The sequence below is a fragment of the Mangifera indica genome, chromosome 16 (assembly GCF_011075055.1).
Source record: "Mangifera indica cultivar Alphonso chromosome 16, CATAS_Mindica_2.1, whole genome shotgun sequence".
NCBI classification, from domain to species: Eukaryota; Viridiplantae; Streptophyta; class Magnoliopsida; order Sapindales; family Anacardiaceae; genus Mangifera; species Mangifera indica.
Genome location: NC_058152.1, coordinates 2,605,735 through 2,623,456, shown reverse-complemented (window position 1 = coordinate 2,623,456; position 17,722 = coordinate 2,605,735). Strand labels below are relative to the sequence as shown.

General features: G+C 31.1%; 2 protein-coding genes across 2 annotated transcripts; both read left to right on the top strand.

Moving 5' to 3' along the window:
* The first annotated feature begins 3,644 nt into the window (after positions 1–3,644).
* On the top strand, positions 3,645–4,727 carry LOC123199695 (ethylene-responsive transcription factor RAP2-6-like). Its single transcript, XM_044614734.1, has 2 exons — positions 3,645–3,855; positions 3,928–4,727. Exons 1-2 carry the CDS (start codon positions 3,676–3,678, stop codon positions 4,156–4,158), a joined length of 411 nt encoding a protein of 136 aa, XP_044470669.1. The 5' UTR covers positions 3,645–3,675; the 3' UTR covers positions 4,159–4,727.
* An 11,657-nt stretch (positions 4,728–16,384) lies between these two features.
* LOC123199579 (ethylene-responsive transcription factor ERF109-like) lies at positions 16,385–16,903 on the top strand. Its single transcript, XM_044614613.1, has one exon. It carries the CDS (start codon positions 16,385–16,387, stop codon positions 16,901–16,903), a length of 519 nt encoding a protein of 172 aa, XP_044470548.1.
* The last annotated feature ends 819 nt before the right edge of the window (positions 16,904–17,722 follow it).

Sequence of the window (17,722 nt, the reverse complement as noted above, 5' to 3'; positions counted from 1 at the left end):
TATATTAGATTAATAAGTTTTTCTCCCTGAAAGTTTCTCTGAATGACAACTTTCGATAAATAAAATTACTCTATATATTTAGGTTTCAAAGAGAGAATTAGTAAATATATATACCTTCATCAAAAGTTTATATAACTTTAAGACTTACATTAATATTGTTTATCTAAATTATCTAAATTATAACATTTAAATGTATTAGACTTATTTTTGTAAATTACTTAGATTTATTAATAAACTGAATTATTCAATTATTCCATCTTTATTAAACCAAAATTATGATTAATACTGGTCCACGTTTATTTAATTGTCAACTTGAGACTACGTATGATTTTAACTTCTATAAGCATGTTTTTAAATTAATAAAATTATGTATATATATTTTGGAGACATAAATATATATACGTTTATATATGTTATACATGAGTGACTAATTTTAAATTAACGATAATATAATATTCAATCACATAATGATATATATAATTATGTACATAATTATGTATACAAAATAAATATATATAATATTATTTTTCTTAAATTTCTGCCCGATTTACTTGTTCGTACGTAAATTAGAACCCTTCAATAAAACGTCGTGTAATCCTGACGGTTTGGGAAATTTTTAGTACGGGAAATTCTGCTTAGCACGATGGTTGCAAGTCATTTCGCAATTTGCTGCTAGAAGAACGAAGCGACATTCAAATTTTCAAGGTGTGGAAAGATATTCTCATCAATGAATATCCCAGAAAAGACGATGGTACCGCGTGGGAACAAAATGAAGAAGCAGAAGCTACAGTAATGGATAAGGTGGACGGCGGACCAGCATCGACAGCTTTAACTCTCAAAAACACGGCGGACAGGGCAAGCAGCTAAGATAAAGCTGCCATGAGGGACCGCGACACGACGACAACAGGTAATGAGCGGCAGAGAAATAATCAACCTTCATAATAGCCGAAGTACATTTTCCTACCTAAAGTTTAGTCATCGTCTCCTCCCCACCATTAATGCCAGTCCACAGAAATGTCACTTTTACCCATACTAATAATTATTAAAATATTAAATTTAAAAATACTGTTTTATATTCAACGAACATAAATCAACATAATATTTTTAAAATTAAATGGAATGTTGACTGAGTAAAAGGGACAATCTAATCAGATTGATGTCAAACTGATTAACTATTTATAAATAATATTAAAAATGTTTTTATATAATTTATGATTAAATATATAATTTAATTTATTTAATATTATAATAAGTTTAATTTGATTATATATATTCAAATATGATAAATAAGATCTTAGTTCAAGTTTTTATAATAGATTTTTTAAAAAAATTAATTTTTTATATTAATAGAATAAAATCAATTCTTTATATTAATCGCTTTGATTAATAATTGACAATTTAAGTATAAATTTAATGAAAACAAAATTCATTCTAAAAAAGAGATTTTTTCTATTTTATTTTATTTTTTTATGATTTAGAAGGGCGACACAGATTAAGGGAAATAGGTTTGTTTTTTATTAAAGCTAAAAAGTCTACAATACCCCGCTTCTTTATATTTAAAGTTTGATTTAAAAATTTGGGTGGAATGTGAATAGTTTCTGAAATCGTGGGCAACATTGAGTTCGCCAAACCTTGGGCGTGACTCTGTATTTTAGCCTTTAATTACATAATAATAATATTATTATTATATTTGTGCGGCGTGCTTGTCCCACCGCGCCATTGTTAGTCAACATATATTTAAAAGAGTCTTTTTGTTTTTTACAACTATTAAAATTGGCGGTCCAATGACAGGTTTGGTCAAAGGACGATTGCCAACTCAAAATATCTTCATGTCTCAAGGGTTCTCACTTAATTTTGAAAATATTGGTTTTTTATTTATAAACAGTTAAAATTAATAGTTTAAAATTTTATTTTTTTATCTTTTGAATCTTAAAAACTAATTATTTCTCTTATAAGTAAAGTTTTAAAAAATAACATTTTTATCTATAGGATTTAGTTTTTAAACTTTAACGGTCTTTCTCTCTTAAAGTTTTCTTTTTCTTCGGTGATCTCTCTTCTCTCAATTGGATGCTCGATTGATATCAAATGAGGTCGAGGAGATGAAGAGTTTTGTCGGGAAGATGAAACTCTTCATCAGTTGGCATTCTAGAGGAGGAGAAAGAGATTGTTGAAGTACAGTGATGTGTCAAGAATCTTTGTTGCCGAAGATAGTGCTAGATTTGATGTCGGTGATTGAAAATTAAACCCAATAGGAGAAAATTTCATTTTTCAAAACTTGGTGTATAGGATAAATTTTTAGTTTTTAAGGTTTTGGAAGAGAAAAAAAAAGAAAATTAAATTTTAATTTATTTTTAATATCATAGATGAAATAACGATTTTGCCTTTGAAACTAATATACTTAACTCTCTATGAGTAGCTGTTTAATATTTTCAAAATTAAACAAAATTGTAAATCGTATATATACATATACATATATATATATATAATTTTAATTGGCAAAAGTTTTCAATTAGCAATTAGATATACAACTTATTTTTTTCATATTTATTTTATCTTTTACCTATGTGTTATATATATATATTTTATATGTTTATACCACATTCTAGAAAATTATAAATCAAATAATTTTATTAAATATTATATATTTAGAAGTAAATGATTTTAATTAGTTCAAACTATAATCCAAACTGGATAAAACTGTATTTTTTTAGTTTAGGTTAAAACCTAAAATGATTTAGTTTGGTTTGAAAAATTTTCAAACTATTTTTTAGTTTGTTTTAAAAAAACTCTTAAATCATATCAAATTAGACTATACATACCCTTAGTTCTACTCCAACCTTGTTGACAAAATTTTCTCACATTTGAATATAAGAAATTTATTTGATCCATCAAATTAAATGTTTGTTTTAATGTCAAAAGATGGATATTTTTGTTAATTTAAACCATATATAATATGATTACTATCACTTACACCCTTAATCATTTAAATAAAATTTATTCATATTAACTATTTTATATTATTCTTTTTTCCACTTCAATTTTTTTCTTCTTGTCTTACTCTGCTTCGCTCTGCCCTTTATGTTTCTTTTTACATAACAAAGGGCTACACTTTGTTGTCCTTTGTAGTTGTAAATGATTGTCCTTCATTATCTTTTATGGCAGATCTAAAAGATAGATGAAAAACATCAATTGTCGATCGGAATGGTAGTTATTAGAGAAGGGAAACAAATTTTGAGGATGAAATGTTAATTTTTCAAATTTTGAAAATAAGATAAAATATTAATTTTTAAAAATTGAGAGGAAAAAAATAATATAAATTTTTAGAGTTTTAAAATTTAATAATAAAATAATAATTTTATTTTTTCTTTTAATTAAAAATTTTAATAATAATAATAAGTAGGTATTTAAATTTTTAACTATTGTTGGTGTACAATAAGATTGGCTTAAATCTGGAGTGCGAAATAGTGCTTTGGTCAAAAAGGGTAGAAAAAATATCGTACGAAATCGAATTTATGAAGCCATTTTGACCACCAACGACAGCAAATCCCACCTCGCAACCAGTCTCCGTGTCTTACCAGCGTACAGCTGGCAGCCACGTGGATGCTTACCCTTTCCCTATAAGAATCTGAAATCTTTCTTTCCAGCCTCCAACATGAATCTGTTGTTTACTGGAAGATGGAGCAGCAGCCCTTCAAAAAACTGAAACTTGAAGCTGAACGCCTTCGAGCCGAAAAAGAACACAATATCATGGTTTCTACTCTTACGCACGTAATCACAGGCGACATTCAAAGTATCAACAGCCATGAACAATTATACACAATGTTACCGCTGCCGCCGGATGGTGACACTTGTCAGGTATGCAAAATCAAGGACTGTTTAGGTTGCAATCTATTCCTCTCTACTGAAGAGGATGGAAATGTTGTAGAGGAGGATACAAAGAAGAAGATGGTAAAGTACAGAGGTGTTAGAGAGAGGCCATCGGGCAAATGGGCAGCTGAGATTTGGGATCCATCACAGAGAGAAAAAGTGTGGCTTGGCACGTTCGAGACGAAGGAGGCTGCTGCCAGGGCTTATGATAAGGCAGCCATTGAATTCCGTCACTTGCGTGGACTTAAAACCAAGCTTAATTTTCCGTTTTCCGACTACAATGCCACTTAAAGACACCATGGAAATGGAAGCGGAGAGCTTTAACAATGGAACAGTTTTTATGATTGTTGGATACCTCCGTAGAAACTTAGAGTCTGCTACTTGGGCAGTTGGTGCAGAACTAGTGAGTTTAAGAGAATTATTTATTTATTTACTCCATTTGTTTATATAGTATTTTCTCTTAAACTTTAAGTAACGGCATTCGGCAGAGTAAATGAGGGTTTTTTCGTCATTTGAGCTTGAAGGGCAGGGAGGAAATTTCGGCTGGCTTAATCCCCAAATATATCAGTTCTTCTTCTCTTTCCATTGACACATATACTGCATAAAATTAGCCAGCCCTTATTTCTTGCTCTGGTCTCTCGGCTTCTCTGCGTCCTAGCGCTAGTTATTGTTTGTCAGAGAAAACTTTGGTTTTCTTGCTGTCAGGTCATCGTCTGTAGTCCTGTGAGATCGTTTGTTCTCCGGTTTGCCGTGGCCTATGTAGAATCAATAATATCAGTTTCTTGATTTGATTCCTGATTGTATATTATAACTTGTAAACGTTATTTGTTGGGTTTCGAGTTTGAAACCTAAATCAGGTATATTGCTCTTGTGTTGCTTTATTATTATTATTATTTTAAGTAAATGTATGTATTAGCAAAAAGAAAGAACTGGTCTAAAGGAAAATACCCAAAAACAACCCAGGCTCTCCCTCCCAACGAAAGCTAATACAACAACATCATCTCCTCTTGAAGGTTTATCTTGCTTTATTTCTCTGTAAATGCTTGATTGATTGCATGTTTGGCTGATAATTCGTGATAAAGATCTTGAATTTAAACATTAACATCATTCTTCAAGGGGATTCTTTGACTTGGTTGTGACTGAAAAGACAGACGAGAACTTGGAGAGAACAAACACAGGATAAGAGAAACCGATGATTCAAGTTTGTTTTATCCTTATCCGATTGAATTATTGAAGTAGTCCCCACTTCCACTTTCCTTATTAACACGTGCAGAGAACTGAACCATGGATTTTTTTTAATTTTTAAATGGTAAAGGTAACATTCCCCAATAGAAAGAAAATTATTTTACCCTTTTAAGTGAAATTTCGTTCTAATCGAAAAGTCTTTTACTCTTTAATCTCCATTCCTCCATCTTCTTCAAAAGCCCTGTTCTTTATTCTCGTCAATATACAGTAGCCTAACCAACAGTTCGAATGCAGTAGAAAAACGGACATCAGTTCAACTGCACAATAAAGGAAAAATCAAACAAAGAGTCTGTTACGGGTAATCACAGAAAAGGAAACAACAATAGCTTCTGCGTTTGTGCGAGCTAAGATGTGTAGTGTAAAAAGAGAAAGAACGTGAGAAATAAGAGGGGGAAAATGGGGAAGGATGAAGAAAAGAAAAAGAAGGTGGGGAATAACACAGGGCAATTCCATCATAATCTTTAGAAGAAAGAGAAGAGAAGGTACCATCATGGAGCGGAGAAACAATTTGTTGAGAATAAAGAATAATCAATTAGTGACACAAGGAAAATCGATATTTGTCCTGAAAATTATGATATTGTAGTGATTGAAATTAGCAATTTTTTAAATAAATTTGTTTTATTTCATGTTTAAAAAAATTAAATATGCGAAATTCGTGTTAGATGTATTATAAATTTGATGTTTAAAAGGATGATAAAAATGAATAAAAAAATTACAGGTCATATGCGGATATGCCTAATTTACTCGTAAAAATATTATATCCACGAGTATAAATCTAAATAAACATGGATCTAAAAATCTAAAACCCTTATTTGTTTTTAAATAAGTAACCCACCAATATCTATACTCGTTGATTTTACTAGGTTTAAGAATACAAGAAGATGAGAAATGGGTAGAGGGAAACTTCTTTTGGGATTTTTATTTCAATAGTTTATGCTTATAGAAGGCCATATACTGTATCGACATAATAACCTTATTGAAAAAATTCAATAATTCAATAATTCAATAACTATACCATGTATAGAAAACAAAACTTGTATCCAACTGAGCGATATATAAATTGAAAAGATCTAGCTATCCTCTGTTACGTCTCTAAGGAATAACCGTTCAACCATGATCCAAATTATGTCCTCTGCGTTGAAGAGGTTAGAGAGGCAAAAGTTCCTAGTGTCATGTGTTGCTTGGTATTGTTGATTAATAAGGTTTGCATAATTTAGTTTAAACTGTAAAATTGACCAAATCATTTAAAAATTATAATTTGATTTGTAAAATTATTTGATTCGGATTGATAAATTTTTGAAAAACAGTTTTTAATTTGGGTTACGGTTTAAGTGATTTTCAAACTGAACAAAACTGTAAATCATATTTAAAAAAAATACATATATATAACTATCTGAAAAAAATTTTCAACAAACAATAAAGTGTATAATTTGTTTTTTTCATATTTATTTTATCATTTTTTAAACATATATATTATATATATATTTTATATTTATTTTACATATTTATATTATGTTTTTTTAAAATTATAATTTAATTAAATAATGTATATTTTAAAATAAATAATTTTAATAGGTTTAAATCATAATTCAAATTAGACAAAATTATTATTTTTTAGTTTGATTTGAAAAAGCTTTCAAAACGTACTAAATTAAATTTTGCACACTAATATAACATGTACAATCTCTAATAGAGAGAGAGTGACTAATTTCCACCCAACATTTGTTATAATGATGCTTTCTCACAAGTTTGATTTTAGATGTTAATTTTAACTAGCCAAGGATCCAGTCCAAGCAAGCTCAAGCTTGGATCATTATTTGGCTTGACTCGAACCTTCTCATCTCACAAGCATTGTCGCACTGAAGCTCATTTTGCTAACGATTAAATCGTTTGATTCTCTTAAACTATAATAATTGTTTAACTTCGGCTTTTTAAGTTCTAGAGAAAGAAAGGTTAGATTCAAGAATCAAGTCAATCAAAGTCCTTAATGCAATATTACTAGACAACTAAACCCTAAATGCAGAGTTTTAGAATTAATAAAATAATAAAACTATATATACACATTTTTTTTTTTTTTACATAATTTATGTATGTAAATGATATGTCATTATGTGATTAGATAATTTTGAATTAAAGATAAAGTAACACTCAATCACATGATAATATATTATCTGTGTATTTAAATTATATACAAAAAATATGTACCCACATTATTGCACTTAATAAAAGGCTCATTTGTTGTTTCACTAATCTTTCATAAAATCTAATGAATTTTAACTAGTGTAGGGGATTTATGTTTCCAAACTTTGAGTCAGAAATAATAATTCTCTCATCTCGAACATTTAAAAAGTCCTTAATTTATTGCTTAGATAAAAAGGAACGTGCAAATGTTTAAGACAAACTGAAATTTTTACCATTAAATGTGCCCCTCTCTACAAATTTATCACATTTTTAAGACTTTAAACATGGATTGTTATTTTGTTATTGTGATTTTTGATGATTGATTTTGTTTTGGTGGAAAGGGTGATGCTGTTATGGGTGTTGGCAGTGGCAGTCCTGGTCTGTGGGTGTGTGGCATTGGTGGCGTCGTTGTTTGTGGTTGGTGGTGTGTAACACCCACATGTCTATTTAATGATTTTTCTTATTTTTATAACGATTCTTTTTTGTAGTAATTTTTTTATATTTGAGTAATTGTTTTTTTTTCTTTAATAATTTTTTTATTTTATAATTCGAACAAGTAGAACTTATTTTTAAATTGAACTCAAATTAGTCATATTTATCTTGGCTTAAATCTACTTATAGTTTAACCAGTTGAAGGGTATTCTTGTTAGTTTACAAAATTATATTACATGGTTAATAAGAATCATAACCCAAATATCCAATTCTCACATTGCTTCTCCTTTCTCTCCGTTTTCCTTCCCCTCATTTTTCTCTCTCCCATATCTGATTAACTTTTCTAGACATTAGAATTAATAAAAGGAACGCCCATATGTTTAATAATGGATGATCAGTACAAATAGTGTAATGTACAACACAAAACCGATAGAAACAAACAATAAAAACTTATATTGCTTTCAAAGGGTGGTGGGGGCAACGAAATGGAGTGGCTGTTGGGCCAGTAGTGGGAAACGGGACGGCTGTATCTGTAAATACCACAACTGGTTTAGGGTGAATGGGACCTCCATGAATACGAGTCGGTCCTTGTGCTTCATAAGATTTTAACTGATGCCGTCTTTTTGTTTTTTGTTTGAAGACAAGTAGCGACCTTAGGTTATATATGTAATTACTCAGACAGATATTTTAATATAACAAGAGGAGCCCAGCCGTCCACTGATCATAAACTCTGTTCAAAACTTTACATATGAGGACAGCCGCAACGCTACAACATAGACAGTAGCGTTGTAGAATCCCTCTCTTTAAGAAGGTTCCTCCATCTCTTTTTCTCCCACCAAAATCAAATAGGAAGAAGAGCAACAACTACACACAGTGTTGTCTCTGCCTAATGTTGAAACATGTGAACAATGCAAAATTAATGGCTGTTTTAGCCGCAACTTTTTCTCCTCAACCCAAGAACATGCAAATGAGTAGGACGGCAAAAACAAGTACACAATCTTTTTGTATATTATTTTATAACAAATTGTATTACTTCTTAATATTTGATAATGTGTGTTTTTTTATAATAAATCATATCATTATATAACACCACTTTACTTATTATATAAATACAAAAATATTTTGGTTCGACTTAGAGATAAATAATTTTAATATGATTCTATTTCAAATCATGTTAGAGTTTTGGTTATTTGATACAAAACTCAAATTAATACGATACGAATACAATTCAATGATATGAATTATCAAATTTAATTGTAATGTCGATTTTAACTAAATTGGATTTTACCATTAAAAAAAATCAAGAATTCCTTTTAAAGTAAGGGAAAAGAAAAAGAAGAGAGAAAAGTAAGAAGAAAAAGAAAATGGGACTTGTGTTTTTATCATCAGGAAAAGATGAACGTGGATAAATGAATTTTTAAATCATTGAAATATCTACCATATTAAATCGACAATAAAAGTAATCTAAGAACAGAATGAGAGGCGAGAATTCCCCGAAGCTCACATTTATCATTAGTAAGAACATCAAGTTTGAGGCCTAGGAAGGACAAATAAAGGAATCGATAGACTACAACTGACTATTAAACAATACTTGTCAACCGTGGTGTGGCTACCATCCCAACTACCACACTAGAATCCAGTCCTTCCTCAATTCTTCTTCAAGAGACTCAAAATAGCTATTATCAACTATTTTTGCAAACTTACATTACAAAAACCACCATAGCTTTAATTATATTGGCACCGGAACCGCGCATTTGATTCCATGTATATTCAATGAACCATGCCAAATGTAAAGAAAATTTTCATCCCAAAAAGTCACCCTTCTATTCGGCACTCTTTTCTTAATCCGAAAAGCTCATCCTGCATCATGTTCATGTTGGTGCTGATGTCCCACTTGTGGTCTGTTTAGCCACATATATCTGCTTCATCTTTGCCGGGCCAAAACACTTTTCTGCACTTAAAGACTGGTTCCGCCCATGGAACCCTATACTTCGGTGGGAACATTCGCCCCCGGAACTATTCTTCTGTGAAATCTCAGTTCCTCTTTGATAACTGTACCCTGAAGAACTGTTGTACTGCTGGGAAGAAGTATTCTTTTGCTGCGAAGACTGAGGCTTAAAAGTATCAATATTGTTTTGGCCAACACTGTCGATGCTGCTGCTGTGCTATTCTGAACAATATCACTCTTGCCAGCATCTGTAATGGTGCTAAGAGGCAGGCTCTTAGCAACATTCTGTGTTGAAGTCACAGGACCAGTAGAGCTTGATGAGTCAACTAATCCCAGTTCATCAGGCAACTGGGTGACAATTGCATCACTAGTTGCATGAAAATTTCTGCTGCTATCAGAGGGTGTTGACGTTCGGGACCTACTGGCATTACATGACTGGCCAACAGGAAGTCCATAGTTATATTGTGGAGGAAGCACACAATTCTGGCTGTTGTTGCAACGGCATCGATATGCCAACAGGCTGATGAGGAGCTGCAGTAACATTTGACCAATGAGCTTGGACCGACATATCCGAAGCACATTGGACATAAAAATTTCCACCAAGTGTAGTTGAGTCGCAAAAAAGAATTGTGGTGGTAAACTGTTCTAATCAACAGCAAGATATGCTTATTCTCTAGTCCCAAGGCTGCATAATAATTCAGAACAAAAGCATTCCCTACCTGTTTCATTCAAAAAAGCCAGTGGTCTTTTTCTTTTTTTTCATAAAATAATTCAGTAACAGAAAACCTAGGGGAAGGGTTTCTTTCAAACATTTACATGTGCATGTCATATCGGTAGCAATTATACATGTTATATAAACCTTAAAACTTTGATTGATCAACAGCTCGTTTCTTTCAGCCAATCCCTTTTCTCTGATCTAATCTCTTTTGATTGTATTGCAGGGTTCAAGTTCCAAAGACCACAGTAAGGCTAGAACTCCCTAAGACTGTAACAGTACCTTAAAGTGTAAAACATACTGTTCCCTTCAGGGGACTAGCATTGCTCCATTGGTGATTTATCAGCCTTTGGAACACTTCGGTGATTGCAAGTGCTTAAAATGCTATACTTGATGGCCAAAAGGAATAAAATGCTTAAAAGAATTTTGTCACATACTATTGATTTTATCATAAACCTTGTCTGCAACTTGTAATAATATTTTAGTTTTGATTATAGGGAAATATTACCATAATAAAAAATTTATAGTTTTTTTTTTTTGTAATTATGGATCATATAGAGACTTTAATATAATTGTGATTAGAACATAATTAACGTCAATGATTATATTTTGAGAATCAAAAATTTATTTGTCAATATTATTATAATATTAAAAATATTCATCATCGATATTATATTTAGTAATAGATAAATATTGTTATAACGATAAAAATATTCATCGTTTATGTTATATAAAGTGACAAATAAATATTGAGCGATAATATTTATTGTTGATATATGTTTAATAACCGATAAGTTCTGTTATAACAACGAGGATATTTATTGTTAATATTATGTATAGTGATGGATAAATATTATTATAACGATAAGAATATTTATTATTGATATTACTATTTTTAATGACAAGACTTACACCTTTCATTATTTATATTAACGATAAAATTTTTCTTCTCATCGTTAATACTTTTAGCAGCGGAAGCTATAACGATAGAGGACGATGAAATTTTTTCCATTATTAAAACTCTTTAATGATTAATTTTCCTCTTGTTATAACTTTTGTTTTGTATTTTTTTTTAAGTGACAATTGGTCCATATGATCTAGACTAATAGAAGAAACACCATTGTTTGTAAAAGATGTGTCTAATAAAACCTATTCATCAAGTGGCTTTGAAGGTAGATTATTTGCCAGAATTATTTGCAATTATGGAGAATATGAGGATTTGTTATGTCTCTACATGAAATGAAGAGTGTTGGGTTGCTCAACTCACATTTCCTTTTGCATACGGCCATGCTCTGGCAACGGGTTTGAGGCCTAATGTGAGCACTTTGGCAAGTTTAATTCCTATGTGCACCCTTTTGGGTTTTTTTATTTTGGTAAATTCTTCATGGCTTTATTGTCAAATCTGGATAAATGTGTGATTTGCTTTTTGGTGCGTGCTTTGATTTCAATGTATAGCAGGAGATTTTGATTTATCTACAGTTTGATTCTTTGGTGGAAAAAAATGTAACAGTAGATTATGAGCAGCTACTGTTTATCTGCTCATAGACAAGGCAAAAAGTTTTTTTGGGAAGCTTTTGAGATGTTTTGTATATACTTAAAAGTATTTCTAAAAGGCTTTCCACATTCATTAGCCATGTAGTCAAATTGTGATTTATAACATTTTGTAATAGTGTTGAATTTGAATAGAATTAAGATTGAATTTAGGTAGCCCAATTTGAAAGACTTCAGCTCATCTTAAGCTAAACTTGAGTTCGACTTAATTTGAAGGGAGTTAAACCTGAGTTTGATCTACAATATCAAATTGAATTTGAAACTCACATCAAAACAATATTCTTTTTTACGATTATTAGTCAAAATGACACTGTTTTGGTTATTTCAAATTAAGCTTACCCAAAGTCTTGAATCTAGCAAGCTCAACATCTCTAGACTCAAGCTTGATAATACCACATTCCCTACATTTGAGCTTAAATTCGATTAGAAACAACTCGATTCAAGATCGATTAAGTTAAGCTAAAACTATGTGTGCACATTTTTTATATACATAATTTGGTATAATAATTTTGAAGTAAAAATAAAATAATATCCAATTATATGATGACACATTATCTATCACTTATCACTATGGATGTTTTACTCTAATTGTGGTCAACTATCCTATTCTTTTAAGCTGTTTTACCCAATGCCCGTAAGAAATGCTGTCTCATAAAATACTTCAATATCTGGGTGCATACACAGTGGAAAAACCGAAGAGGCAATTATCTTGAGCAAATGCAGAAAGAGGGAGCGGAGTTGGACATGGTAATACCAAGTAAGGCAAACTCTAGATTCAATGAGCACTCTCATAATCATGACATAGGGTAAATCAAAAGTTTAATCTTGAAATATCATCATAAATCTTTTTGAACTTTTCACTTTCGTGCTTGAAATACCATCATTTTATCATTCAAGTTACCTTGTGGGTACTATAAATCTATACATGCTTTTGCAATTACAACAATATCTGTCCAATAAACTCCTCTTCTTACATCTCTTGTATTCACGTATAACAGATTGGAAAACACAAATGTAAGTCTCTTAGTTTTTCAAATGGGAGACGAGGGACATAATTTATCTGTTGAATGCAATTATGTCTTTGCATATCCAAATAAAAGTGCTAAAGAAGCATTTGCCTTCTTCAATGAACTGTAACTCACGGACTCCAAGCGCTTTGAAAAGGATGTGGCTGTCCGCAATAACTCCACTGTAGACCTTTTTGGAAGACCTGGTTAGTTGAGTTTTTGACAAAATTCAGCTTCTTCTCTTAGAACTTTCTGTAAGCCTGCTAGAATCATTAGTGTGTGCTTAAAGAATCCATGCCAATTTTCATAGTGAGGAAAAAAAAGTTCCATTATTGAATAGACGATGGTTTTGGGTAGCCTACAATGTGAAATTACTAATTACGGTATGAGAGAATAATTTGTCGAAAGTTCGGCATGGGAAAGAAATCAAGAGGTAGAAGCTATGGTGATGGATTGGATATGGTGGACGATGGATCTGCGTCGATAGCCTTGACTTCAGATGAAGGACTTTGAATGAAGAACGCGGCGTGGAGTGACAATACGATATTCGGTCCATGTGTCAATTGGCGAGTGAAGGTGGACAGGCCAAGCAGCTACAAATGACCACGATGGTTGCCGGTAATGGACGGCGGAGAAATAATTGACCTTTATAACGGCTGAAATACATATTCCCACCTAAGGTTTTGTGAATAAACTATTATCCCCTTGATTTCACAAACGTTCAACGTTCCTCCCTCCATTTGTGTCCGCCCACGGATTTTTCAGTAGCACTGATTTTTACCACTGAAAAGTCACTTTTACTCTTATTAATAATTATTAATATATTAAAATTTAAATGTGATTTTTTATACACCATTTAAAAAATTGGACCAGACTAACTAATCTAATCAACTGAGTTGTTAATCGCTAATCAAATCACTTAGAGTATGTATAAAATAATAAATAATTATACGATAATATATTATTATTTATATATAAAATTATACATATTATTTATATACATAGCTTTATTATTCTATAATACTCTCCTCCTTTAATTCAAAGATTTAAAAATTTGGGTGGAATGTTGATGGTTTCCGAAACCAAGGGTAGTATGCATTCCCAAACCTTGGGCATGAAGTGGTATTTTAGCTTTTAATTACACGATATTATTGTTATTATTATTATCACGGCTGAAAGACTTATTCTCACCCAAGTTATAATGAATACCTAAAGTTTCACTTTTCAATTTTTAAAAACCTAAACACTTATTTATAAGTTAAAATTTGTTAAAAATTTCAGTTAAAATTAAAGATAAAATTGTTATTTAATAATAATATTTAAAAAATAAAAGTTTATATTATTTTACCCTTTGATTTGAAAAACTAACAATTTTTTCTTAAAAATTAAGTTTTATAAAATGATATTTTTCTCCTATCTAGGGTTTGAAATTTCGCTAGTGAATTTTCAATGAATGACAACTGATCTTTCTCCCTCTTAGTGATGTCTTTCCCTCCAATGTTTTCTCTCTGATCAACGATGTTTGGATTTGACAAAATCTAAACAAAGAGTTAAAACTCTTTATCTGGATTTCATTGAATCCATAAATTGTCGGTCACAAAAAAAGCATTAGAGGAAGATATGTCGCTGAGAGAGAGAGGGATAGACTATCATTTGTTGGCGAAATTTGAAACCCTAGGTAAGGGGAAAAAAATCATTTTTCAAAACTTAATTTTAGAGAAAAAATTATTAGTTTATCAAATTAATGGGGTAAATGATATAAACTTTTATTTTTTTAATATTATTATTAAATGAAGATTTTATTTTTTATATTAATAAAAAAATTTAACAGATTTTAACTTATTGATAAGTGTTTAAGTTTTAAATTATTGATAAGTGTTTAAGTTTTAAAAAATTGGAAGGTGGGATTTGAACATTTCTCAATATGTTGGGTCTGAATTTTGGGCCTATTGTCATTATATCTGAGCTGGAGCTGAACCCACCACGCTGAGGCTGTTCGAGCGGGGACTCTTCCTTCCTTTTGGATAGTTTGACTAATTCTTTTTGTTGTCAGTTATTACGTAAAATTCAATCATAATCATATTTGCTGTCCGTTATGACAAAATTTTCGGACACTTTAAATAAGAAAAATTTCAAGATATTTTTATTCATTTGAACAATATGTTAGATAATTAATATTAAGAGTAATGTTATCTACATATATAAATAAATATATATTTATATATATTATTGTATAATTGAATATATATATATATTTATGTATTAAAATAAATATGTATAGTTTTATTATAATATTATTTACATCTTTAATGATATAATTAAATTATATTTTTAATTTAATTATTTTATATTTTTTTATTTTCTCACCTAATTAATGTAATCTCGAACTCTCTTTCATTTTGTTATATATGATTCTTCTTATTAATATGATTTCCATTTGATAAACGCATAAAAATAAATCTAAAGAAGTGGTGTAAGACAACTCCCCTCTCTAGACATATGTCTTAGGAGTAAAGTCGAGAGAGAGTTAATAGGTTAGAGGTAGCTTATAAATAAAAACAAAACTTGACAAACGAAGAAAAAAAATAATATTATAGATTATAATGAGGATGAAAAGAGAGACTAAAAGACTACAGAGGAATGAGAATGTATCGAGCTAAAATGGTATGAATTTGCAAGCGAAAACAATGTCATTTTCCAATAGTGCTATATCACAATATCTTCTTTGAAGGTATGAGATGTTATGACTTAGGAGTGACAATGTGCAATGTGAATTTCAAAATTTACGATGTTATGACAATTTTTTGCAAGAATTTTGGGTTTTGTAGGTGAGAAAAATAGTGGTGGTGGTGGGCTTTAAAGGTTTCGAATGTTGTGATTGTTTGGTTGCACGTAGTATTGAAAAATTGTATACAATGTTAAAACCACGATGACAATGTGATAACTTAATCATATAATCATTGTAAATTAAAAGTTTGGTTAACAACAATACAAGAGTGGTGATAATGAAGAACGAACAATCACATTTTGGAAGGTGGACGCAAATTTTATAAATTTAATAGAGGAGAAGGGAACAAACTATTATTTTAGTTTCAATAAAGATAAAGAATATTTGTTTTTTTAAAATAAATATATATTAGTGAAATTTCTCAAACTTAAAAATAAGAAATTACAATATATAAAGTCTCGTCATTGATTTATTTTTTATGTGTCATAATTCGGAAATAGAAAAAAATCTTGTCTTGTTGAATAATAATCTATCGTAGGAAGTTGAATTAACGATGCCATTGACTGCCAATGAGATCAAATACCACCTGGCAACCAGTCTCCGCGTCTACTCAGCGTACAGCTGGCAGCCACGTGGATTATCGGCTTTCCCTTTAAAGATCCGCAGTATTTGTTTCCAGCCATTGAAATGATTCTGTTGCTTTGTGGAAGATGGAGAAGCAGCCCTTCAAAAAACTGAAACTGGAAGCTGAACGACTTCGAGCCGAAAAGGAACACAATATCATCGTCTCTGCTCTTACTCACGTAATCACAGGCGACTTTCAAAGTATCAACAACCATGAACAATTATACACAATGTTACCACTGCCGCCGGATGGTGACACTTGTCAGGTATGCAAAATCAAGGGCTGTTTAGGCTGCAATCTCTTCCCCTCTGCTGAAGACGATGGAAATGTTGTAAAAGAGGACACAAATGAGAAGAAGAGGATCAAGTACAGAGGTGTTAGAGAGAGGCCATCGGGCAAATGGGCATCTGAGATTTGGGATCCATCACGAAGAGAAAAAGTGTGGCTTGGCACGTTCGAGACGAAGGAGGCTGCTGCCAGGGCTCATGATAAGGCAGCCATTGAATTTCGTCACTTGCGTGGACTTAAAACCAAGCTTAATTTTCCGTTTTCCGACTACAATGCCACTTACAGGCACCATGGGAATGGAAACGGAGAGCATTAACAACAGAACAGTTTATACGATTGTTGGATATCTAGGTAGAAACTTAGAGTCTGCTACCTTGGCAGTTGGCAGAGAACTAGTGAATTTAAGAGCATTTTATTCATTTATTTATGTAATTCATTCTTCCAGGGAATTCCTTGACCTGGTTGTAACTGAAAAGAAAGACAAGAACTAGGAGAGAAGAAGTAGGGGTAAGAGAAACCGATGAATTCAATTTTGTTTTATCATTATTTGATTGAATTATTGAAGTTGTCCCCACTTTTACTTTTCTTGATTAACATGTGGAGAGAATTGACAGATGAAAGTAAACGATGGATTTTTTGTTTTTTAAAAGGTCAAAAGTAACATTCCCGAAAGATAGAAAATTATTTGACCCTTCCAATGAAATTTCATTCTAAAGGAAAGTCTTTTATTCTTTGATCTCCATTTCTCCGTCCTCTTTGCAAACCCTAATCAAAACTCTTCTCCATCTTTCACTTTCCCAATTCTTTACTTTCTGCAATATATAGTAGCCTAACCAACAGTTTTAATGCATTAGAAAAAATTAAACAAAGAGTCTGTTACGGGTAACTACAGAAAAGGAAACAACAATAGCTTCTGCGTTTCTGTAGGCTAAGATGTGTAGTTTGAAAACGAGAAAGAACGTGAGAAATAAGCGGGGAAAAATAGAGAAGGATGGAGAGAAGAAAAGGACGGTGGGGAATAAGAGAGGAGGAAAATTGTTGAGAATATGAGAGACGAGAGATGGGCAAAGGAAAATTGTTGAGAATATTATTTTAAATAATTACATAATAACACATAATTGTACCCTTCAAACTT

Coding starts and splice junctions, on each gene's coding strand:
- LOC123199695 (XM_044614734.1), top strand. CDS start 3,676: ATGGAGCAGCAGCCCTTCAAAAAACTGAAACTTGAAGCTGAACGCCTT. Junction 3,856..3,927: donor CGGATGGTGACACTTGTCAG/GTATGCAAAATC, acceptor AATGTTGTAGAG/GAGGATACAAAGAAGAAGAT.
- LOC123199579 (XM_044614613.1), top strand. CDS start 16,385: ATGGAGAAGCAGCCCTTCAAAAAACTGAAACTGGAAGCTGAACGACTT.